General features: G+C 44.0%; 1 protein-coding gene across 1 annotated transcript; it reads left to right on the plus strand.

Moving 5' to 3' along the window:
- The first annotated feature begins 3917 nt into the window (after positions 1-3917).
- LOC147629025 (isopentenyl-diphosphate Delta-isomerase I-like) lies at positions 3918-24958 on the plus strand. Its single transcript, XM_086812234.1, has 6 exons — positions 3918-4203; positions 4448-4503; positions 21085-21176; positions 21282-21384; positions 21477-21614; positions 24530-24958. Exons 1-6 carry the CDS (start codon positions 4001-4003, stop codon positions 24781-24783), a joined length of 846 nt encoding a protein of 281 aa, XP_086668360.1. The 5' UTR covers positions 3918-4000; the 3' UTR covers positions 24784-24958.
- Positions 24959-25200: the final 242 nt, after the last annotated feature.

The raw sequence follows: 25200 nt of genomic DNA on the forward strand, positions 1-25200 counted from the left end.
AGTGACAACCTGTAATGCTTTGGTGGGACACCTGTTTAGTACATAAGTGGCACACATGACAGCCTCAAGCCAAAAACCATGTGGTAGACTTTGACTCTTAACCATACATCTTGCCATTTCCATGAGAGACCTGTTTTTTCTCTCAGCCACACCATTTTGCTGTGGTGTATACGGCACTGTACATTGGTGTTTTATCCCACGCTCAGCCAGAAATGCATTAAATTCTGAAGACATATACTCCCCCCCTCGATCTGAACGGAGGGTGCCCATCTTACTTTCTGACACATTTTCAGCCATAACCAAAAACTGTTTGAAGCACAAAAACACTTCGGACTTTGCCTTCAAAGGATATACCCATGCATGCCTGGTAAGATCATCAATGAAAGTCACGAAGTAAAGGTAGTTTCCAAATGATGGAGTTTGCATGGGACCACAAACATCACTGTGAACAAGCTGCAATCTGCGTTCAGCTCTCACTGATCCATCTTTGGGAAAGGAAGCACGCTGCATTTTACCCAATATGCAGCCCTCACAAACATGCTTGACAGGTGCCTCAAGCTTAGGCAAAGAAGACACCATTTCAGATTTCTGCAGGCGCAGCAAACTTGCAAAATTCAGATGACCAAAACGTGCATGCCACAGTTTTGCATCTGAAATAGCCTGCGTATCCATAATAGCACATGCTGAATCCTCTACACATTTGCCATCCATATTGAGCTTATACAGCCCTCGACATAGTGAACCAGATGCTACAATGATGTCACCACAAGAGAGATCATGAACAGTACATCTGTCATCCACAAATTTTACAACCAAACCTGTTTTGGCAAATGCGGAGACTGACAGCAGATTCTTTTTGATCCCTGGCACATACAATGCATCAAAAAGTGTAAAGGTGTTGCCATTTGCAACATTCAGCACAATCTTTCCAACTCCTTTAACGGGATAAGAGGAGTTATTGGCACAAGTGACAGTATTCCCTGTGGGAGCAGACTCAAGGAAAGTGAATAAACTGCGCTGCGAGGTGATATGCTTAGTGGCACCACTGTCAAAGTACCATACATCTGAATCTACTGCAGACATACATGTGTCATGCAAAGATGGGTCATAACTGCACTGCGCATTGAATGCCCATTCTGTATCTAGCACAACATTAGCAGATTCATTGTTAGAAGGAGAGGCATCTGCAACAGCCATACCAGCCTCTTTCTTCTTAGCCTCTTTCGCAGCCAGCTTAGGACACGCTTTGATGACATGATCATTTCCCTTACAGTACTTGCAAAATGTCTTCTGTTTGTCACCCTTCTTCTCATCTTTGTCTTCCTTCTTTGGTTGCGCAGCATTTGCAGATTTCTGCTTACTAGAAGAAAAGCCAGCTTTACCTTTCCCGCTTCTCTGACTAGCAACGAAAGCTTGATCTGCGACACGCATAATATTCCTGTTTTGCCTTGACTGGTCTTCTTGCAGCAAAACAGAAACTAACTCCTCAAATGATAAGGCATTGGGATTGCCTTTCATCATCAAGCGAAGAGTGGAAGCAAAACCCTGATAAGAATCTGGTAGACCATTCAAAACAGTCTGCACAAGTGAACTGTCTGACAGGATTTCATCTGCAGAAATGAGCTGCTCTTTGAAATCCTTGATCTTTGTCAAAAAGCTATCCATAGAATCACCTTCGTTCATATGCTCACTCTCCAACTGTTTTCGGAGATAAGCAACACGAGCCTCATTTCTTGCCTGATACAATGTGGCAAGTACATCCCAAGCATCCTTAGAAGTCCTGCAGGAGCGAATATGTGGGATAATGGTACGTTTGACAGACAGCGCAATCAAGGCATGAGCCTGCGCATCTCTACCATCCCAACGAATCTGCTCTGCTGAAAGTGGTGGTTCTCGAACAGCTGCTACAGCACTTGTGCCTGCACCATCATCAACAGTACCTGTTTCTGATGTGTTTGCAGCATTCCCAGCCACAATAGGACGTGCATCAATACCCTGCACAATGTTCCATAACCCCTTTGCTACCAATACATGTCGCATCATATATGCCCACAATGGATAGTTGGTGCCATCCAACTTATCCTCAGCAGCCAACATGCGGAATACATCATTGTTGTCAGCCATGGCCAATGACTGTACTACTAGATGTAAATGCTGTCTGTAAGAGGTAAACCTGTATAAAATCGACCTGTGCTATGTAGCACAGCCCAAAACAGACGAATGGGCACCTGTCCTGCAGAATTAATCTTGACAGAAAATCTGCACAGTAGGACGATTTTGCCTGCGCAGTACTTGGAATGCAAAAACGGAGGGCGAAATGACTTCAGATCAAAATTCTGAAATGACCTAGCCCTACGGGCTCTCCCACGGCATATACTAACCTGCAGACGCTCGTGAAACCTCGTCGCAATCGGAGGAGATGAAGCGGCAGGTGCCGGTGATGCTGCCCGGGAGGAGGAAGCCTGCTCTGATACCAATTGTTGGAATTAGGGTTGCAGGAATGCACACACAACTTCAAGAAGATGTGGAAGCTTGAGCACAACACCGTAGTGTATTATGAGTGCCAAAAATGAAAGATAACAAGCCCTAGAAGATAATGGGCGTATATACAATGCACGGGGGAAAAAACCTCCTAGTGAGGGAAAAAGTGCCCCGGCGGTCCTAAGTGTGTTCACACACATCACTACTATAATATGGTAACAAGAGAGAGAGCAATTTTGACACCTTCAGAAGGCCAAAATGACCCATGAGACTCAATACATAACTGGTAGACCATGTCAATATTGAGCTAGATCTATGTTACACTGAAGAATACATACACTAAAACCTCATCCTGATTAATTATCAATTCCACAATGTCAAGCACATTAAAACCTATGTTATAGAAAAGAAAACGTACTCATACTGGTAAGTAGTAATTCATTAATGTCAAGCAATATAAACACCTTTGCTAAAGTTAATTTTAGTTTTGTGGCTTGAATTTTGTTTGGATTTGTGGAAATCCTCAATAAGTGCTCTACCTTCCCAATAATAGACTTCCCACTTGCCTTGAGTTGCTCAAACTTTGCTAACTTTGTATTCTCTTGATTGAGTTGCAGTGGGATGAGTTCTTCAGTTAACCATATCCTTAAGTTTGTTGCTGAGAGAGAGAGAGAGAGAGAGAGAGAGAGAGAGAGAGAGAGAGGTATTAAGTTTCTCTTGATTGAGTTGCAGTGGGATGAGTTCTTCAGTTAACCATATCCTTAAGTTTGCTGTGTGTGTGAGAGAGAGAGAGAGAGAGAGAGAGAGAGAGAGAGAGAGAGAGGTATTAACGTCGGTAGAATGCAACACGAGGACATATATGACCAACCGGTGGGACTTGAAATCGGGTGGATCATGGCCTTTATAAGGGCCCTTGCACTAGCCAATCTGCCCCACTTGTGGGTGGCAGAAAGGTAGTGCGAGGGTCCTCTTTTATTACACACACACACACACACTATGGGAGAGAGAGGTATTAACGTCGATAGAATGCAACACGAGGGCATATACGACCAACGGTGGGACTTGAACTTGGGTGGATCATGGCCTTTATATAAGGGCCCTCGCACTAGCCAATCTGCCCCACTTGTGGGTGGCAGAGAGAGAGAGAGAGAGAGAGAGAGAGAGAGAGAGAGAGAGAGATGACCATTGCCTAAGAAAAGAGCTCTCTAGTTCATGTGGAAAAAAGGACAAGTCCTCCACTTGTTGGATATCCACTTTTGAATAGAAATGAAATAAATGCAAGTCCTTATTTACAACACAAATAAATAAATGCAAGTCTTAGGGGCAGATGATATTGTGAAACTTATCAGATTATTTTGAATAGGAACGAATTAAATTAGTTGCATATCCACTTTTGAATAGAAATGAAATAAAGGCAAGGGATTGTGTAATATTACACATTTTGCTATATTAGTAATTTATATAATTTTGAGATCTAATACGAAAAGAAAAATTGCGCTCAGATCTGGTGAGGGTCTTCATGTCCACCATAGCCATCGCCTCTTGTGCCATTTTCTCTGATTTCAGGTCTCCTTTGCGTTCATATTCTCGCACAGCCCTTCCTGCTTTTCTTAGAACACCGTTAGCCTATCTAAAGAGACCCCTTACCTGCGCTGCCATGGGGACTGTTGATGCTGCCGAAGCTATGGACCCTGTGCAGAAGCGCCTCATGTTCGAGGATGAGTAAGCCTTTCTCTCTTTTTATAATTCGTGTATTAACAGTCGATCCGGTTTCAGTTAAGGGGCAGTGTTTACAGAAGATTTTTAACGTTTCAGGTTAGCTTTGTTAGATTGATTAAAAGTTTAGGGTCAAGGGTTTAGGGTTCACCGGAGATTTTACCTAGGGTTTTTTTTGTGCTCTTTTTTAAGTGAGGATTGGACATAGGCCTTGTGTGTCTGTCTCTTCAACTGTCTCGTATTATGGCAGGTGTATCTTAGTTGATGAGAGTGATGGAGTGGTGGGCCATGATTCCAAATACAATTGTGAGTTTTCAAGTGTGTTTTTTTTCATCTTTACTGGGGAGAGCAATGGATTCCGAACATTATTGTGAGTTTCAGATGGGATAACTAAAGAAGCAGAGCAGGCGAGAGTTTGAACCTTTACATCTACATACATATATGTAGCTCACAGAAAAGGAAAGAAAAGGAGTGTTTGTTTATGCATGTGCCATGCATTTATTCAAATGTGATTTATGGTGCATTCTAGTCCCTATTTTGCTAGGCTAATGCAAACAGTGAGAAGCCACATGGCATTGAGTGATGTGGCTATGAAAGGTGAAGTGTGAGTCATATGCATTTTTGTTAGTTGTTTGTTGGTGAACAAGTTTCAGACCTTAAGTCACTGCTATTCATATGCATACCCAAACCATAGGATTTCTATACATCTATTCATATCTAGTTTTGTAGTCAAGCTAGAAGAATCTTTAGGAGTTCAAGGCATTTTTTCTCATTGGAAAGCTACTATTTTGAGAAAGGCCTCTGAGAAATTCATGAAATTCTGTTCAAAGAGTACTCCCTCTGGTAGCAATTCTTTATCTTCTAGCGATTTAGTTGCTCTCAAGAAATTTCATCGAGATTTTGTTATTTCCTACGTAGACAAGTGTTCTAACAATTTTGTTTTTACTTGTAAAAAGTTTTACTTAGAATGTTTGTTAAGTGAAGTGAATTCTTCCTCTCAAGACTTATTCTAGCTGTTCACTTTATTCTCAAGATGTTATTTTGAAACACCAAGATTTTTGTAAATCGTTTGGTTTCAAGTGTAACCCTACTTTGCCTTTTTTAATACAGTTTGGAAGTTTCATAAGAATCCTATAAAGCCCAGGTTCATAGTTGCTTCTTGCAATACCTCTCTGATGGATGTATCTAAATGGCTTAGTCATTGCTTTAAAGTCATTTTACCTAGTGGCCATGACCTTTGGAAAAGTCTTGAAATTCTTAAACTCCTCTCGGAGCTTGGCTGAAAAGTCGTCTCCTTTATAGAGAGAGATGAGAGAAGCGTGTAACTCCAAAAGTAGAGTTGCCCCTTTCTCCAGGTCCCTTTCTTTAATGTTTATTAAAGTTCCTAAGGGCCACTTAGGCCTAGGGGCCACCCATGGTTTGAACATTTAAAATATTAATGTTCTTGGTCCCCTTTCACACTTGAAGATGTCCACACATCATACCATTTGTCCGGGCACCCCAGATATGTCATCTAATATTTATTTTGCTCAGCAACCACCATGCCCACACTTGTGCTGTTCCATTTTCACAGGGTCATGACATACCTCCCTCTTGAAAAATGGCAAGCGTCCTCGATTGCAATCTGGTGATCCAGCAAAATATCCAAAGTGAAATGTACAATATGGCAAGATCAGTGTCCCAATCTCTCTAAGCCATGCATATGTAACAACATTCACTGCAAACCAATGGTGTAGTAGTAGTCCAAGTTGTGTATCACTGTGAACCATACACAACCACAACATCCAATGTGACTAGTACACATATATCATAGAAGTCCCATAAACAGATGTACTGTCAGCCATCAGTACCTTCGGGTGAAACAAAAGTTGCACCAAGCGACCTCTAGATGTCATCTGAGCCTGTCTGTATCAAGGGAGTGGAGGTGCTACCCCCCCCTCTTGAGCATCAGGCCATGCTCCAGACCCATGCTTTGCTGAACCTGAATGAGCCGTAACAAGAGTCGGCTGCTCCAACTCAAAGGCGTCGAGATAAAGCTGCAAAACCTTAGGTGAATCTGTTAAGTCACCTTCCTCCATCCACTTCGCATCCATCGGTGAATAGTTCTTGAACTTCACAAGATAGCGACGGGAAACTTTACCTTGTACCTTTCTTTCCTTATGTGCCAGTATCTGCTCTGGAATAAGAACCTCATCAAGTTCCTCAACTTCTGGCTGAGCCTCATCTGATACATCCTCAGGCACATCCCCACGGAAAGGTCTAAGGAGACTCACATGAAATGCATTGTGAATCCTCCAGTGATCTGGTAGCTTCAGGCGATAGGCCACCTCACCAATCTTTTCCAATACCTGAAAAGGTCCATAATAGCGCATGCTCAATTTAGGGAATAAGTGCTCTTTACCCTTCATCTTCTTGAGCCTAGCTTTTTCAAAGCGCAAAAGAACCCAATCACCCAATGCAAACTCTAAAGCACGTCTGTGACGGTCTGCTGCTTTCTTTTGCTTTTGTTGAGTTTTTTGGAGTGTCGACTTAACTCTCTGATAAGCTTTATCCATATTCTCCACATACTGATCAGCCTCAAAGATCTTATCCTTTGTGTGCAAAATGGGTGGTACCTTCTTCCCTCCTTCCACAATCTCAAAAGGCGCCTTGCCCGTCGAGGTATGGACAGTGTTGTTATATGCAAACTCCACCAAAGGAAGATACTTTTCCCAATAACCTTGAGTCGCAATTGCCTAGTAACACACAATTTACCATGCATCAACAAAAACCCATCTTTGAGAGTATAATGATCATGCCGTTGACCCTCAGACATCTGATCATACAACCTGCCAAAATCCTCATCATGGGCATACTGCTCTTTCATTTCATCAAGCTCATGATGATAAGCAAGTGAAACTGCTGAGACCTGTGGCTTGCGTGACAAAGCATTTGCCACAACATTCTTTTTGTCTTCCACATGCACAATCTGGAAGTGGAACATAGACAAAAAGTTTGCCCATCGCATATGCTTCTCTGAAAGCTTAGTTTGCGTGAGGAAATAACGCAAGGTCTGATGATCTGTCTGCACAGTGAAATCAGCCCCGAGCAAATAGTGTTTCCATGTAGAAAGAGCATGAATTACGGCCAATATCTCTTTCTCATAAACCTGTAAATGCTTCTCGGCATCCTGCAATATTTGACTCTCATAGGCTATCACATGTCCTTCCTGCATGAGAACTGTCCCAATGCTGTTTCCACATGCATCACACTGGACAACAAAAGCCTTTCGGAGGTCCGGTAATACCAATACTGGATCCGAAGTAAGCTTTTCTTTAAGCTTTTTAAAGGCTGTAATTTCCTGATCAGCCCATCTAAACGGAGTTGCCTTCTTTGTTAAGACATGAAGGGACGAAGCAATTTCAGCAAAATACCGTATGTACCGCCTGTAAGGAACACAATCCCAAAAAGCTGCGTACATCATGCACGGTCCTTAAATCTGGCCAATTAAGAATTGCTTCCACCTTCGATGGATCCATACGGACTCCATGCTTAGACACAATATGCTCCAAGAAATGTATCTCTTGCAAGAAGAATTCACTCTTCTTGCCATTAATAACCAGCCTATGGTTCCGGAGTTCTGCAAACACAATGGCCAAATGCCTTCTATGCTTCTCCTCAGTTTGTGAATGCACAATCATATCATCAAAGAATGTGCCCACAAACGCTCTATGAGGCCGGAAAATCCTGTCCATCATTCTGTTAAATGTGGCAGGTGCGTTTGTCAAACCAAAGAGCATAACCAAGAACTCATACAACCCAAACGTGGTTCGAAATGCTATCTTATGCACATCCTCGGGTCTAATACGTATCTGATGATACCCACCTTTCAAGTCAATCCGACTAAAGACTGTGGAGCCTTGTAAGCGATCCAAAATGTCATCGATCCTCGGAATGGGAAATCGATTCTTGATGGTATTCTTGTTCAGCGCCCTGTAATCAATACACATGCGCCAAGAACCATCTTTCTTTTGCACTAAGAGTACAGGTGAGCAAAAGGGTGATGAGCTAGGCTGTATCAACCCTTTATTCAACAGCTCCTGTACCTGACTCAATTTCTTCTTGTTGGGCTGCACTAACACGGGACAACGGTCTATTTGGTGGAGTACTACCCAGAATTAGATCAATGGCATGATATTCTGGCCTTTCCGGAGGAAGTTCTCCTGGCAATGACTCGGAAAAACAATCTTGGAACTCACATAAGAAATCAGTCCTGTCCTTATCTAACATAGACAAACTAGACTTAGACTCATCATCTTTTGCATCCTTTACATAATCAAGTACGCGGAAAGATGCTTTTTCATTACTGATGAAATTGTTGAAGCTGATACAATAGGAACAGATTCCCCTTTTAGCTTTATATCCAAAACATGTTCTTTTCCTCTATGAGTCAAAGTAATCTTCCTATTGTATGTATCCACCACCGCATGTACTCTATGGCACCATGGCATACCCAACAAAACATCACATCCATCAAGTGGCATGATGAAAAACTCCTCGCTGTCCACATAACCCTGCAAATGAAGCCTGAGCTTCCCAATAATAGGAGTGACGGGTTCTCCATACCCAGGACAAGCCATGTTAGCCTCATATAAAGGCCCCATCTCCTCTGCACGGATCCCCAATCGGCCAGCCAAATCCGGTGAAATAAAGTTGGCTATAGCACCTGTGTCAAAGAAAATCAAGGCATTTTGATCTCTCACTTTGCCCCATGCCCTGCACAACTCAGTCTCTTCACCACCTGGATGTTCCCCAACAAGATCAGGAACTAACCCTGCAGAAGGTTTTGGTTTCTTTGACTTGGGCTCTCCTTTGGTGTGAGAGTCCTTTTGGGACTTTCGCTTGGGACAATTAAAAGACATATGTCCCTCTTCTGCACAGTAAAAACATTTCCGAGCATCCATCAAAGCCTGTCTCTCCTCAGGAGTTCTCTTGGGCATTGGCAACTTCTTATACTGCTTCTTTGTAGACGCTTTTGCATCACGCGAAGCATGCCCTGACTTTTTAGATTTCTTGCTTGAGCTTTTACTTCCTTTGAATCCAGATGAGACTCCAGTGAGTAACGCATTTGCTGTCATAGCATTCTCTATCATCTGTGACATATTTGTTACTCGAGTCTTTATACAATAGTCACGCACTTCCTTGGGCAGCCCACAACAATACTTCTCCACCTTCGTCCACGACAAAGGCACTGCACGATAAGAAGTAACTGGGAGTAAAGCTTCCCAAAACTTCTTATTATAATCTTCAAGATTTTCACACTTTGATGCATCCAACTTGTGCCATGCTGTCATTACATCCACCTCAAAAGTAGATGTGAGCCATACGGAAGAGAACACCTGCTTAAACTGTACCCAAGTAGATGGTGCTATGCCTTGCAAAAGAAGAGTAGACCACCACTGCAATGCATTGCCTTTGAGAAAAGTCGCAGCTTTTCTCACCTTGGAGGACTCCGTGTAATTACCACCAGAAAAAGCAGCATCAAACTGCTGTAAAAAGGGAAGTGCCTTTAGTTTATCTTTGGCCCCACTGAATGTATCAAATTTCACAGCAGCTCCCCCTTCCTTATAATCCTTTGCCTTACCCATAGGCGTTAGATTATCATAAGGAAGTGGCTTCACAAGATTGCTACCCCCAGCATTCATGCCCATCATAGGGTCAACATTACCAATTCCCACACCTGGCATGCCATACATTCCAGCCATGTTTCCAAACATACCATTATGCATACCGTGCTGCATGCCCCCATACATATTTTCTTGCATTCTAGGTTGCATGCCCCCAAACATGTTTCCTTGCATTCCGGACTGCATACCACCATACATATTTCCTTGCATACCAGGCTGGAAATTAGTTCCAAAAGTCCCTGGCATACCCATGCCTCCCTGAGGATAACCCCCAGTCATGGATTGGAACACAGAGGCACCACCAAAATAACCTGGATGCATAGACTGCTGAGGAATAGATGGCTGTCCGAAAAAGAAACTCTGTGAGTTGGCACCAAAAGTATGTTGCATGTTCAGAAAGTGTCCAAAAGATGGATCCTGTGGGAAGGCACCACTATGACCCTGAGGTAGGTTCTTAGAACGCACCTTCTTCTTCTTCTTTTCAGGCTCAGAACGGGATCTCATAAATTCAGCAAACTTCTCACTTTGTGTGAGCTGCATAAACACATCCATTACACCTGCCAAACGATTTTTAAACTGAGCATCATCTTCCTCTTTACTAGGCATATCTTCTGGCTGTGTTACATCTGTCAGAATATGCAGCGGAGATGATGACCAGATCTGGGAACACGAGCAAAAAACGCATGCAGAAAAACAACACAAGAGAGAGAGAGAGATGTAGGCGTGTAACTCTGCTCTGATATACACAAGAAGATCCCGAATATGATACAAGTGTGGTATGGGGGCTGGGGGCCTATTTATATGCCCCCACATCAGCAATCGGCCTGCTGTAGGTAGCCGACTGGCCCTGAGAACTCCACGACCAGCACTAACGGACATCTTCTCAGAAGACTTCTCCGACGCAGCCTTCCCTTTGCCCGTGTTACGGCCTTTCGACCGTTGGCCAGTTAAGGCCTCCGAACCTCCACCCTGAGGAGGGTTCGTGAATCGTTCCTCTTGGTCCAGGACCATGGGCACAAGCTCCTCCCACGTGATGGTGCTGAGCCTGTCTCACTGGTAATCAACGACGAGTAAAATGCTGAGTACGAAGAGGGCAAGTGTGACAACAACGTTATGGCCATGTCCTCTGACGATATCTCCTTCCCAGCCTGAAGAACTTCTTGCTAAAGAGCCTGCAGCTTGTTAATATGCTCCCGCATCGTCGACGACTTTGCAGGGTTCATAACCCGCATCTGTACCTCTACTTCCGGCCGTGGAACCCCAACAACGACGAAATCAGCGAGGTCGTAAGACTCCAGAACAGATTCCATCATAACCTTCTATATGCCGTAGTTGCTCCCGTCCAACTGACGGTCCACCGGGAACGTGGGGAGTGTTGGGATCTTCACATGTCTCTCGGCCATCTCAAACAGATTTGCCATTGCGGGGATGTACTCTGAAAAGGGTGGGTGGGCGGGAACAAAGAAGAACTAAAACCTGCAAGTGGCTGTCCAGCAAATCAGCCCGCCTTCCTCTTGCACCTTCTCTTCCCGATCAGCCCAAAACAGTCCACCAATCAGCCACAAAACAGTCCCCCTCTTGCGCACACAAATCCCAAGATCTATCTAGAGCCTAGGGCTCTGATACCATGTCAGAATACGCAGCGGAGATGATGACCAGATCTTGGAACACAAGAGCAAAAAACGCATGCAGAAAATTAGCACAAGAGAGAGAGAGATGTAGGCGTGTAACTCTGCTCTGATATACACAAGAAGATCCCGAATATGACACAAGTGTGGTATGGGGGTTGGGGGCCTATTTATATGCCCCCACATCAGCAGTCGGCCTGCTGTAGGCAGTCGACTGGCCCTGAGAACTCCACGACCAGCACACATCTCGAGTCGGCCCATCAGCAGTCGGCCACCTCATAGATGCAGTCGTGGACCAGTTCAGCAATCGGCCAGCACATGGGCTGCCTCCCAAGCCACAGAAAAAATAGGAAAAATAGGGGAAAAATGCGGGGAGTGAGGAAAAATGATAAAACACCTGATAAGGACGGGCACACCCACAACAAAGGCCCTGGTGTATAAATCTAGACAAGAGATGACTTCTAACAACATCCTCATATTGTGCATCATCTGCAGCCTTTTCTCTTGCAAGAATGTCCTCAGATTCATTTCTCTCAAGAGAGGTCTCTTGCTCTTCCTCTTCATTATAAAAATACTCATCTTCTGTGTCTGACATGTTGCTAAATTTTTTAGCAATGACTTTCCTCGAGTCAACCACGAGCTCACCCCCTTATAAAAGTTGATGATGGGTCCCGGCAACGGAACCTTGAAACCGGCCTGTGGTAGAAACCAAAGTGCGGTAGACTAGCAGTCACCCTTCCACTTGTAGTCTAAATAAAGAACGAAATTAACTGGAGCTAGAATGCCCCAAAACTGAAATGAAATCGACACCTGTTGGTCCCAAAGCTTGGTGCCCCTTTCGGTATTTCTTTATTCAAATTCAATGAGACGTAAAACTGAGTACAACAAAGCCAGCTAGGAGAATAAACATGTATGTCCAATCTGGCAACCCTCAAGACCTCTTAGCACAGAGGATTCTCACACAGATCTGTGTCCCACAAAAGTAACACATTGTGCTTCCCTCTGATCAACCAAGACAATTCAGCAGGGCAGCCTTGAGCACACATCTGGCATATTCCATGAACATGGTTCCACAACGCAGTTCAATTATACATCCACTGTCCAGTCTCTGTTTCCACCCTTCAAACTGCTATTGTCACGTGCACACCAGTCAGGTGTACAGTGACATGGCATCATTAGCATCATCAGGAGCCATCAGGCAGTTTACTGGCATTTATGCAATTTTATAGGCATTTTTCAGGTATTTATGGGGCAGCTGACAGCAAGTTATGGACATTGCATCTGGCCGACAGCCCTTACGCTGGCCGACCAGCAGCATGTTTGCATATATATTCAGGTGCCTCTCCATTCAGCCATTCAAGCTCATCATTCAAGCATTCAGCAGTGTGTTCTCCAACGCATCTCCTCCAGGAAGCTTTGGGAGCAGCAGAACCAGCCAACGCATCAGCATAGCAGTAACGCATCATCCTCAGCATTCATCTTCAGCAAACGCATCATCATCAGCCCTCAGATCTGCGTTTCATCATCAGTTCAGCATTCAGCATCTATTCCAAAGCCTCCCTTCAGCGTTTCCTTCCCAGGAGACAAGGGAAAGATAGTGGACAGCAGTTCATTCAGTTCATTCAGCATATTCAGCATATAGGCAGCATATTCAGCAGTACAGATCCATTTGGATCTCATTGTAACCGCATTCATCATTTAATATAGCTGCATTGCATTGACACATATCTATCTATCTCTTAAACATCATTAAGTGCAGTTTAGTTAGACTAAGGTTGTGATTACTACGGTCATAAGCTCTCACATGTCACATTGGTATCAGAGCGTTACAGGGTAACCAGCCTTAGAGCATGTTCAGTCCATCAGTCATTCAGTCAGTCATCATTTTTATCGCTTCCGCACAGTTAAACCCAGTTCTCAAAATTTTGCAAGCCACCCTTAGGGAATTTTCCTTAGGTCTGCATTAGTAACCCATCCATCTGCATTCTTGCACAGCATATAGGGTTGCACATGGCTTGCATAGCAGACATCTTAGCAGTCAGTCCTGCATACATGTTGCCCATGAATCAACTGGCAGCAGCAGGGGGTTTCTCTTCCACATTAGACGGAAGTTTGCTCCAACATCGCCTCAGGAGGTTCAGAGCTTCAGGTACGATGGAGATGGTAGGTGAAAGGTTTTTAGGGACAGGTCAGGGGTGACTCAGGTATTTGCCATTCAGTTCCCGCAGTACATGGAGTCTTGGCTCAAAGGATTTCACTCCTGCAGACGGCCTCAGTCCCGGCAGCAGAAGACATAAGGGGGCAGTGGTTCGGAGGAGAAGGATCATCAGAGGAGTCGAAGGTTGCCAGGTATACCACCCAGCAACAGTTTAGCAGCGGGGAATGTCACGTGCACACCAGTCAGGTGTACGGTGACATGGCATCATTAGCATCATCAGGAGCCATCAGGTAGTTTACTGGCATTTATGCAATTTTATAGGCATTTTTTCAGGTATTTATGGGGCAGCCGACAGCAAGTTATGGCCATTGCATCTGGCCGACAGCCCTTATGCTGGCCGACCAGCAGCATGTTTGCATATATATTCAGGCGCCTCTCCATTCAGCCATTCAAGCTCATCATTCAAGCATTCAGCAGTGTGTTCTCCAACGCATCTCCTCCAGGAAGCTTTGGGAGCAACAGAACCAGCCAACGCATCAGCATAGCAGTAACGCATCATCCTCAGCATTCATCTTCAGCAAACGCATCATCATCAGCCCTCAGATCTGCGTTTCATCATCAGTTCAGCATTCAGCATCTGTTCCAAAGCCTCCCTTCAGCGTTTCCTTCCCAGGAGACAAGGGAAAGATAGTGGACAGCAGTTCATTCAGTTCATTCAGCATATTCAGCATATAGGCAGCATATTCAGCAGTACAGATCCATTTGGATCTCATTGTAACCGCATTCATCATTTAATATAGCTGCATTGCATTGACACATATCTGTCTATCTCTTAAACATCATTAAGTGCAGTTTAGTTAGACTAAGGTTGTGATTACTACGGTCATAAGCTCTCACATGTCACAGCTATACTCCTCCTCTCACAAGGGACCAGATAACACAACTCTGCAGCAGACATAAACCATTGGAAAGAAAGAAAGATGGACAAGTTCAGAGCTTACCAATTCAATGCGTGGATCTGCACCAGAGGGACTGATTGTACCAGTTTGTACCGCTGGATTGTATCGGACTGTACCCGCATGTACCTGTCGGTACAGGACTGTACTTACATATGTCAGTGAACTTGCAGCCGCTTGTGTCAGAAGACTTGCAGCAGTCGTGCCAGCCTGCGTCAGACGACTTGCAGCGTTTGTACTATTCTGTCCGTACAGTATCCGCCTGCAGTCCCTGTTCTGTACAGATCTGAACCTGCACAACGATCGCCTGAACCTGTCCGTACAGGTGTTCGCCTGCAGTACCTGACTGTACTAGCTTGTACAGTTTTGCGCTTGCAACAGCCGCCTGTGTCAGCTGACGTACAGCAGCCGTCGCCTGTACCTGCTGTACGGTACCCTGTCAGCGCCACCTGAACCAGCCTGCAATAGAACTGCAGCCGCCTGACTGTACGGCCTGCAGACACGTGCTCTGTACGGCCTGTTCACCACACAGCAAAATCAGCAACCACCCCTCTATGCAGCTAGTCCACTCTTCTTCTCCTCCACGCAGGTTCCTTGCACGTTCTTCCCAAAAGCAAGAGAGAGAGAGAGAGAGAGAGAGAGAGAGAGAGAGAGAGAGAGATGAGAGAAGCGTGTAACTCCAAAAGTAGAGTTGCCCCTTTCTCGAATAATATCCTAGGCCCCTTTCTTTAATGTTTATTAAAGTTCCTAAGGGCCACCCATGGTTTGAACATTTAAAATATTAATGTTCTTGGTCCCCCTTCACACTTGAAGATGTCCACACATCATACCATTTGTCCGGGCACCCCAAATATGAATCATTTAATATTTATTTTGCTCAGCAACCACCATGCCCACACTTGTGCTGTTCCATTTTCACAGGGTCATGACATAAGGAATAAGTTTTATAGAAGTGGGGAGCTAAAAAGCCCACTTAATTCATAATTCAATGCTCTTTTTTTGTAAAAGTGGCTTGTTCTAGCTTAGAGTAGGGTTTGTTGTTTTAACATAGAGTAGGCCTTGTTTAGTCTTTTCTTTCTCGCTCTAGCTTAATATAGACTTAGTTTGGTTCTTTCCTATGTTTTGTGATTCTTTGTTGTTATACCTTAGAGCAGACTTTGAATGCTAGTCTCTATCATAGCCGAGTATGCCCATCACCTTCGGAGAGTGATAGAAACTCAGTTCGCTGGTCTTATAAAGCATGTTCTTTTGGACTAACCTTATACAAACCTGCACCTACTCTTGGGCACTGATGACGTGAGTAGGGATGTCATAGCTTGTTGTCCATGCTATGCATGATAGAGTTGATGAACCTACACTTCATGTTCGGACAGACATTGGAGTTAATGGTTGCACTTTCGAGTCGAAGTCTTTTTTAAAGTTTAGCTTAATGTTTGGTTCTGGCTCTTAAGTGCTTTAGGTCTAGAGTTTACAGTTCTCTGTTTTGGTATTTTATGTTGTTGTTTAGTATCTCAGCTCAAAAGGTTTAAGTTCTTATTAATAAGAAGTGTGTGTATGTGTTTGTGTGTGTGTGTGTGTGTGTAAAAAAAAAAAAAGGTGCTTCTCCAAGGGTCAGTGCCGGATATACTTTTCATCATAATGCACTTACTACATACTGGGCAAGGCTTGACAGATGGTATTTGTTTTACCCACAACAATTTGCAGATTTTAGCCCTCATCTCCTTATAGATTTCTCATTGGGCTTGTCAGATCATGCCCCATTGTGCAGCTTGGCATGCCTCTGGATGATTTGCCACCCTTCTCCAGTAGATTATTGCATGTTAATCAGGCTTATTTCCGACATCACTATTTCCAGCAAATGATCAGACTTGCAATTCATCCCTTGCCTTTGCATGCCCAGGAGGACATGAATTATGCTTGGGACAGCTTTGTCTCTCGTATGCAGAATGTCATTAGGGAGTATGGCAACTGGCATATGACTGAATGGAGGAATGAGATTAAATGGGCAAAAAGGACAACACAACAATTGACTGAATTTTCTTAGTTAAGGCCTCTCTCTGATTCAGAAAAGGATTCCCTTTCACATGCTTAGTTTAAATTGACTGTTAATGATCAGAGGAAATTGCACAAATGGCAGATTAGGGCAAGAATGAAGCCCCTCATGGATAAGGGTTGCTCATCAAAAGCCTTTTTTAGGGCTTGCATGCTACTCGAAAGAAAAACTCATGCCTAAGGGTAAGGAAGCTAGATGGCTCTTGGACGCACTCTTTCTCTGATCTCCAAGATGAATGCCAGAATTATTTCCAGAAATTATTCTCCGCTCCTAGTTCCCCATCAAATCAAATGACTGAGGTTAGGACTGAATTTCTCCAATATGTTTCTGGAATAGTGGAAATGGATGAAGCTCTTACCTTGGAGAGATCTTTTACTGACACAGAACTTGATAATGCATTGTTCCACCTCAGCAAATACAAGTCCCCTGGTTGGGATGGCCTTACGGTGGAATTTTATATTTCTTTTTGGGATGATTTGAAAGAAGTCCTCTTGCAAATGATCAATGTTGCCTGGCAAGAAAATCAGTTGCCGCACTCTTGGAAGCATGGCATAGTCAAACTTGTGCCCAAAAAACATCTGTGTGACCATATGTCAGATTGGAGGCCTATTACTTTGATGCCTGTAGTTTACAAACTCATTACTAAAATGATTGTGCATAGGCTTCACAGGATACTGGATGCGGGACTTCATCCTCATCAGTATGGGTTTGTGCCGCGAAGACAAATCCATGACAATATATCCAATGCCTTGACTGCAATTGAATATGCTAAGTATTCGCATCAAGATGTGCTTATATTGCAGTTGGATATTGCTAAGGCATTTGACACTGTTCAATGGGATTTTATCTCTCAAATCATGACCAAGTTGGGCTTTGGTCCCAAGATGGCAAATGCAGTTTATTGGCTTTATTCTGGCTCTACTTCTCAGTGCATTCTTGGGGGTCATCTGTCTCGGTCATGGACATCGGGTCGATCAGTTAGACAGGGCTGTCCTCTTAGTGCTCTCTTATATGCCATTGCGACCCATCCCCTTTTAATGTATCTTGATCATCTGGTCTTAAAATCCTTGGAGCTGCATCTTTTTTGGCTCAAGCATATGCTGATGATTCCTTCTTTATGCCACAGAATTCTTCCCGGGAAGTTCAAATGCTTATGACCACTCTTTCATTGTATGGCTTGGCAGCGGGATTGCATGTCAATTTTGACAAATCTAAATTACTTCCCCTGAAACAATGTGACTGGCATTCTATTCTTTGGCTGGGTCAGGTGGTGCATTCCAAAGATGTAGTCAGGCATTTGGGATATCCCATAGGATGGCATATCACCAAGAAGCAGCAGCTAAAATGGATCTTCCAAAGACTTCAACATAAACTGGAATACTGGAAGATTTCTACTTGGCCTCTTCATGTCAGGCTCAGAATAGTACAGTCCAATTGTAATGTCATATGTCCAGTTCTATTTGCCTTTGCTACATTGGTTCTCTAGGGATATTTCAGCCTTTATGTCTCAAGCTATGGAGATGTTATGGAGGACAAAAACTGCTGTGAAAGCATTGAGACTGATGAAGATGAAAATGGTGTGCTCTCCTAGGATGCATGGTGGACTTAATGTCCTCAATATAAGATATCATGTACTTGCAAGGAAGGCGACTATGCTGCATACTTTTTTCCGCCAACAACAGCCATGGACTTGTATGCTAGCATCCATGTGTGTCAACATGAGGACTTGTGCTTATGGTCATTGGATTACTGATCATTGGGAGGTAGTCATTGGGAGATTTGTAGGGAAGATACCTGGCTGTCCTTTCTCTAGTGCACTGATACTTGACTGGAAACAAGTACTTTCTAAGGTCAAATGGGCTCCTGATAATTGCTCGGGGACAAAATCAATGAGGAAAGAAAGTATTCATTGGAGTGCCATCTTTGACATTCCACTCGCTTTACAGGAACCTGTTCGGGCATACAATCTCATGAAATTGGGAATTAGATACATACATGATGTGGTAGATGATCAGGGCTATGTCTTATCTTTTCCTCAGGCCACTGCTTCCTATGCATTGGGAATGCATCATAGGTCTATATGGAAGAAAATTGCTGATTTATTACATCCTTTTCTATCTGTTCCTCCTGTGGCTGACACAGACAGGCTTACGGCTTGGCAATTGCAACCCTCTGCTACATGCACTCATCCTGTTCCTCTTCCCGCCTTAACCTCCATCAAAGCTTACAGGCTTCTTCAACTTGCTTCATGGATTCAGCAACATGCTAATTCTCTGTGGCATATAAGGAAGCCCCTCTCATGGTGGCGGAAGAATCTCGGGATGTCATGGAAGTGTAAAATGCCATTGAAACAAAGACTTTTTCTTTGAAGATGTATGACAGGCACATTGTCAGTGGGGGTCACACTTGCTAAACGTCGCAGTGCATCATCCACATGTTAAAGATGTCAGGCTCCTTCAGAGACTGTTCTTCATTTGCTTTGGCACTGCCCGTGTTCTAGGATCCTCCTCAGGAGAATTTCAGATTATCTTCGGCTACGTTTCCCGAGTCACAGATTTGGGAAACATTTCTGGCTCTTTGGCAGATTTATGAGGTCTTTGTCTCAATACTCACTATTTCTCTCTTGGGTGAGATATTGGGCTCTTTGGACAATCTGGAGTGAGCATAATTTGGCATACTTGGGTCGGCAGATTCACAAGTCATATGAATCTTTCCGAGCCTCATTGCGGCAATCCTTATATGATGCCTGCCATGAGGGTGATATGGATGCTTCTTGCATAGAGCTTTTCTTTTTATGTTTCTGATCTTTGGGATACTCTCCATTTCGGAGACCTCCCATCATGTAAATTTATGAGCATATAAATATACTGCACTGGATATTACCAAAAAAAGTGTGTTTTAAAAACAGTTTCTTTCATTCATGTAATTGTTTTGTTTTCTTGTTTTCTTGTTTCTTGTTTTTTGTTTTTTGTTTTTTGTTTTTGTTTTTTTGTTTTTTTTTGTTTTTTTGGGTTTTTTTTTGTTTGGTTTGGTTTTGTTTTATTTTTTTATTTGTTTGTTTTGTTTTTTATGTTTTTATGTTTTTTTTTGTTAATGTCTTAATTAAAAGTCTTCGTTTGATATTATCTCCTTAGTAGCTAGGTTTGTTAGTTTATTTATTTTTGATCTTTCAAGTGCTTTGTTTTTGTCTTTGTCCTTCTTCACTATTATTTCTTTCTCAAATCTCTCAATTCATAAGTTCAGATTTTTCAGACCTTATGAAGGTGAATATATATATATATATATATATATATATATATATATATATATATATATATATATATATATATATATATATATATATACCCTAAACCAAGTAAAACCAACAGCATTTTTCCTTCTTTCGATGAGGCATTGGAACAGTCCCTCTTTCTCAATGTGCCTAGCTCCTCCTTTCCTCTTATGTGGTCCTTTGTTTCCCCAGATATCTTCCCTCTATCATATCTCATGTTTTTCACCAACCCGATCAGGAACAGTGGATCCTCATAAAGTGGCCAATATGGTCACGTATGTGCTTGCAGCCTTACCCCTACAAGATGTTATCACGTTTGAGGATACCAAGCAGGGCAAGATATGTGACACATCACCATGTGTAACAGGAGAGGAGGGAAAGTGACATAAAGGGGGAAAGAAAGGGGTGGGGGGTGGGGTATGTAAGACTGTTTTTGCTAGAATGCTGAAGGTGAGGAGTAACCCCAAGCAAATGACTAGGCGATGCTGTTTATAACGAGCTCTCAACTCATGGGTGTAGTTGAGGAAAAAGCTATGTAGGGAGGGAGAGGGAGCAGAGGAGGGGCTGGGATTTAGTATGTGAACCCCCTCTTTGGCACGTCCATATCCTTGTGGCAACCAAATTGTCCATGCCTGTGGCATTGCTGCATGTCCCAGCTCAGCGATTTCTTCCCATGCAGATCATGCTTGAGTAGGAGGAAAGGGGCTGAATCAGGAGGGTCTGGGAGGTGGGGGAAGGGGATCAGAGACATGGGAGGCAGGAAGAAGGACTGCAATTTCCTCTGCAAGCATGACATATTTTATAATGAAGGGAGTCTTAAGGTCAAAGGACCTCAATGGATTATCTAGCGGAAGCAGAAAGCAATTTTATGGTGCACTCTAGTCAATTTGTGGAGTGCTTTTGCAAGAGTATAACATACTTTATAGTTTTCTAAGCTGTTTTATCTCTCTCGGGCCTTGGCTGTGTTTTAATTCCTAGCTTGTATTTATATATCAAATGTAATGTGCTTGTAAGCTACTTTTTCATGGGCTCTGTAAAATTAATCAAATTACCCTTTAAAAACTTTCAATAAGTTGGAGGACTTTTATGCATACTTTGTCCTTCTCTTTGATTAAGCGAACATGCGAAAGACCTTTTTTGGATTTTTGAAGCCAGGTCACTTGATGGAAAACATTAATAGAGGCAACGCGTTGCATCGAGCATTTAGCGTTTTTTTGTTCAACCAGAAGCATGAGTTGCTTCTGCAGGTTTGAGTTTTTCCTTTTCCTTGTTGGTTCTGAGTAGATGGTGGAAGAAGGGTAATATTATGGGATCACTGGACTACATTTGATGAGGGATTGTAATGGAAACAGAAGCGGTCGGCTACGAAGGTTACCTTCCCTCTAGTATGGACAAACACATGCTGCAGTCATCCCTTATACAGAGAATCCGAGATGGTTGAAGAAAAATTTATGGGTATGGCTACCAAATCCCCCTTGTAGAATTAACATGATTGCTCTTAACAAAGTATCAGTAGCAGTAAGCTTGCCCTGGGGGTTTTTGTATAGGTGTGAAGAATGCGGCACAAAGGAAGCTTTACGATGAGCTCGGCATTGTTTCTGAGGATGTGCCAGTAGATCAATTTACATGTCTTGGCCGCATCTTATACAAGGCTCCATCGGATGGCAAGTGGGGAGAACACGAACGTAAGTAAAGGTCAGGGTTGGGTTCGGTTTTGCATTGCATAATTGTGGTCGCTCTCTCAGCATGGCTGCTTTTTGTTTGACATACTCTCATTTCAGTACAATATTGGCGTAAGGTCCTCTACACAGTGCATGATCCAAGAGCTCAAGCTGGAGCTCCCCCCGCTGCTCGCCTGCATCGTTCTCTGTCTGCACTGCCTTTGCGCGCCCCCCCCCCCCCCCCCCCAACGCCTGCCTGCCCGTGCCTCCTGACTCTCTTCCCGTCATCCCCTCTCCTTTCACCTGTGTGCCCTTTCGCGCTCGACAACTCCTCAGAGCTTGCTGTCGCTCCTATCCCCCCCGTTCTTTCCGTGTGTGCCCCCTGTTGCTTCTCTGCTGCTCACGCTCCCCGCTTCTCTCCAGCCCTCCCTCGTCCGTGGCGTGTGTCCCTTCGAGCAGGTGTTTTTTTCTTCAATGGCAAGAATATGCGCTTCTGGTCTTCACTTTCCAAGAGGACTCTACTCCATCATCCCTGGCCGAGGCCACCATCCCTTGCCTATTTTCAGAGGCGGACGGACCTCCAGCTCTTAGCTTCGACAATATCTTCCCTCGCAGCCTTTTTGTTGGTCTGCAAGATTGTAGGGAGCCACCTTGTGCGGACAAATCCAGGATTTGCTCAAGGCAGCCCTCATGTAATATGCGGAAGCTTACAGACAAGATTATACTCTATTACACTGATAATGAATATTCAGCACCTTGGTTCTTGACAATAGCACAATGTAATGAAGATAATATATATATATATATATATATAGAGAGAGAGAGAGAGAGAGAGAGAGAGAGAGAGATGATAGGGTACCAACCTTTGAAGGGCCCCCACCATGGATGGTGTATTTGCTTTATTAGAATGCTGAGAACAAACTCAATCTTGGAGACCTTCCTTGGCTGGAAACTACGGCCTGAAGATGCCGGTTCTTGACCTTCAAGTCTACCTTGCGTTAGCCTTTCCTTTTGGCAGTCCTAGCCCTTGGAGTGCTTTAGCAACTTGTGAATAATGAAGTATTTTACTTCTATGCCCAGCCCATGCTTATATAGGGCCCCATAAAGCTTGTCAGCAGCCAGAATAGCAAGCTGTCGGCCTGTTTATATGACCCATGACTGATATAATCAATATATAAAACATCACTCTTGACATGGGTTCATACGTCTGCTGGGCTGCTGCCCACCTGTCATCAGGGCCCCTAGGGCCTGGCTGACTGTCACTCAAGCCTTACAAAGGCTGCTGACGGGTTCCATGGATCCCATGTGTGCTGATGCTTGGTCATAGGGGACTCCTTGGCCCCTAGGTGGCCCACAAGCGGCTGCCCTTCATGTAGACCAGGCTCAAAGAGCTTATGGGGTGGCCCAACAGGTTGCCCCCTAGCCTACAGCCCCACATACCAATGGTATGCTAGCAAACAAGATCTTGGCCCCCTGAGCTGGCACACCTCTACAACATTCTAGAGGGTGACTCACATCAGGGACTGACACTGCTTGATGTGTAGGAGTGGAATAGATGCTGAGTTCTTCGGCAAGATTTGAAGTGGAGATTAGGAGTGGAAGGTGTTCAGACCAAAAGAGTCAAAGTTAGAAGTTCAGGGAGGAAGGATGACAGAGTGTCCACCCCTTCATCAAGTTTAGCAGGAGGGGGATGTCACGTGCACGCCCATGCCATGGCTTCTCCAGCATGGACAGCCTTAATCCTTAATTAATCATTAGTTAGGACATGTAGTTAGGTCATCAACACCATCTTCATTAGGATTAGAATCAACAGTAGCAGCATTAACATCAATAGCATCATTATCATCATCATCATCATCATCTGTAGCACCATCATTATCATGGAGGGTCTTGGATCCCAATTGGCAGCCATCAGAGGCAATCAGCCTGCAGTTGGCAGCCATCAGGGGGGACCTAGGCACAGTTCATTCATCATCTAGTCATTCTCAGTCATCAGTGTTATGTAGGGCCAGAGGTTAACCCCTTTGGGGCAGACCAAGGGCCTCAGCCATGACCATTCAGTAATAGCAACCTTTTTGTACCATATAATACAAAGAAAAACCCTAACACCAATCTCTCTCTCTTCTTCTCTCTCCTCTATCTTAATCATGTTTAAATCAGCATCTTGTTCTTAATCAAGCTTAGAATGCAACACACCACCTGTTGGACTTCTTCCCTCATCATCATTTGGGGGCAGTTGCTTGGGTGATAAGAGTTAGGACCGGCCCTCAATTATGAGGAGCCAGATGATGGTCAGGCCCTTAGGCTCACCCATTGCAGGATAGAGTCTATTCCCACCCTCGACTCTCCAGAAGAGGCCTGGTCCCCCAACACTTGTCAAAGTTGGGAGATCAGCAGCATTGCAGCATGGCACATCTGGTGGGCACGGTGCGGAGTCCATCTGTGCCATATGGACAGATATCATTCATACCCTTCGCGGTTCAGTGGGAGAAGCTTCATGGAGATTCAGACTGCATGCGGAGACGTTGAGAGGCCTTCCTTTGCATCTGGCCTGCAGCAGGGCCCCTTCCTCTCAGACAGTGCAGTGCTGGTGACCTCACTTGGCACTACAGGCCACCTGTTTGGCTCTTCCCACCCCCCCCCCCCCCCCCCCCCCCCCCCGCCTCTCCTAGTATGAGGTAGTTCCCTGCGAGAGCGGTCAGCCAGGGAGAGGACTACACTCACCAATGTTTTTCCTCTGGAGATTCTGAGCAAGTACATCAGCCTGTTGGCTGGTTTTTACTAATTGAAGGATCTATTTCTTGGGAAAAAAAGGTTCTTTACACAGCAGCCCTGTCTTGCACATCATGATATACATGTAGGGGACCAAGAATGCTTTTAAGATTGCATATACAGTTTTCACTAAAATCTATTGTTATGTCGGATTTTTTGATTTGCAGTGGATTACTTGCTTTTTCTTGTCCAAGATGTGAGTTTACAGCCAAACCCAGAGGAAGTTGCAGATGTGATGTATGTAAACAAAGAACAGCTAAAAGAGCTGCTAAAAAAAGCTGATGCCGGTGAGGAAGGTGTAAAGCTATCTCCATGGTTTAGGCTCGTGGTGGAGAATTTCCTCTTTGATTGGTGGAGCAAGCTCGAGAATGACACTCTTTCTGCTGCTGTCAACATGAAGCACATTCACAAGTTATGTTGAAGTCATGTGTAAGTCTATAGAGCCCTTGTGTTACTGTACCAAAAAGAGAATAAATAGAGATTCAAGCTCAGAAATGAAAAATAAGTATAGACTGATTGTACTGATTGTTAAGGTTTGGGTAAGATCTTGGTTTTTCCCTAATCTATCAAAATCTTGGATAAAGTTTAACTTTTTTTAATGGGAGTGAGGTTCTCTCTTTTTTTGCTTTGGGAATGTGCCTATCCTTCTATGGCTGAGGGGTTGGAGTGGTTTGGAATACCCAAGTGAAGAAGAGAGCCTACAGCTGGATGGAATACGCACAGTGGGTGTAGCAGGCTAGAAGGACCTTGCATAGGCCCAACCACCATTCCAATGGGAAGGTGTGAAGGCAATTAATCAGGATTAGCTTTGAAGTTGGTGAAGTTCTTTAGTTAGGGA

Source organism: Cibotium barometz, chromosome 18 (genome assembly GCF_041138505.1).
Source record: "Cibotium barometz isolate CiBa-2024 chromosome 18, ASM4113850v1, whole genome shotgun sequence".
NCBI lineage: Eukaryota > Viridiplantae > Streptophyta > Polypodiopsida > Cyatheales > Cibotiaceae > Cibotium > Cibotium barometz.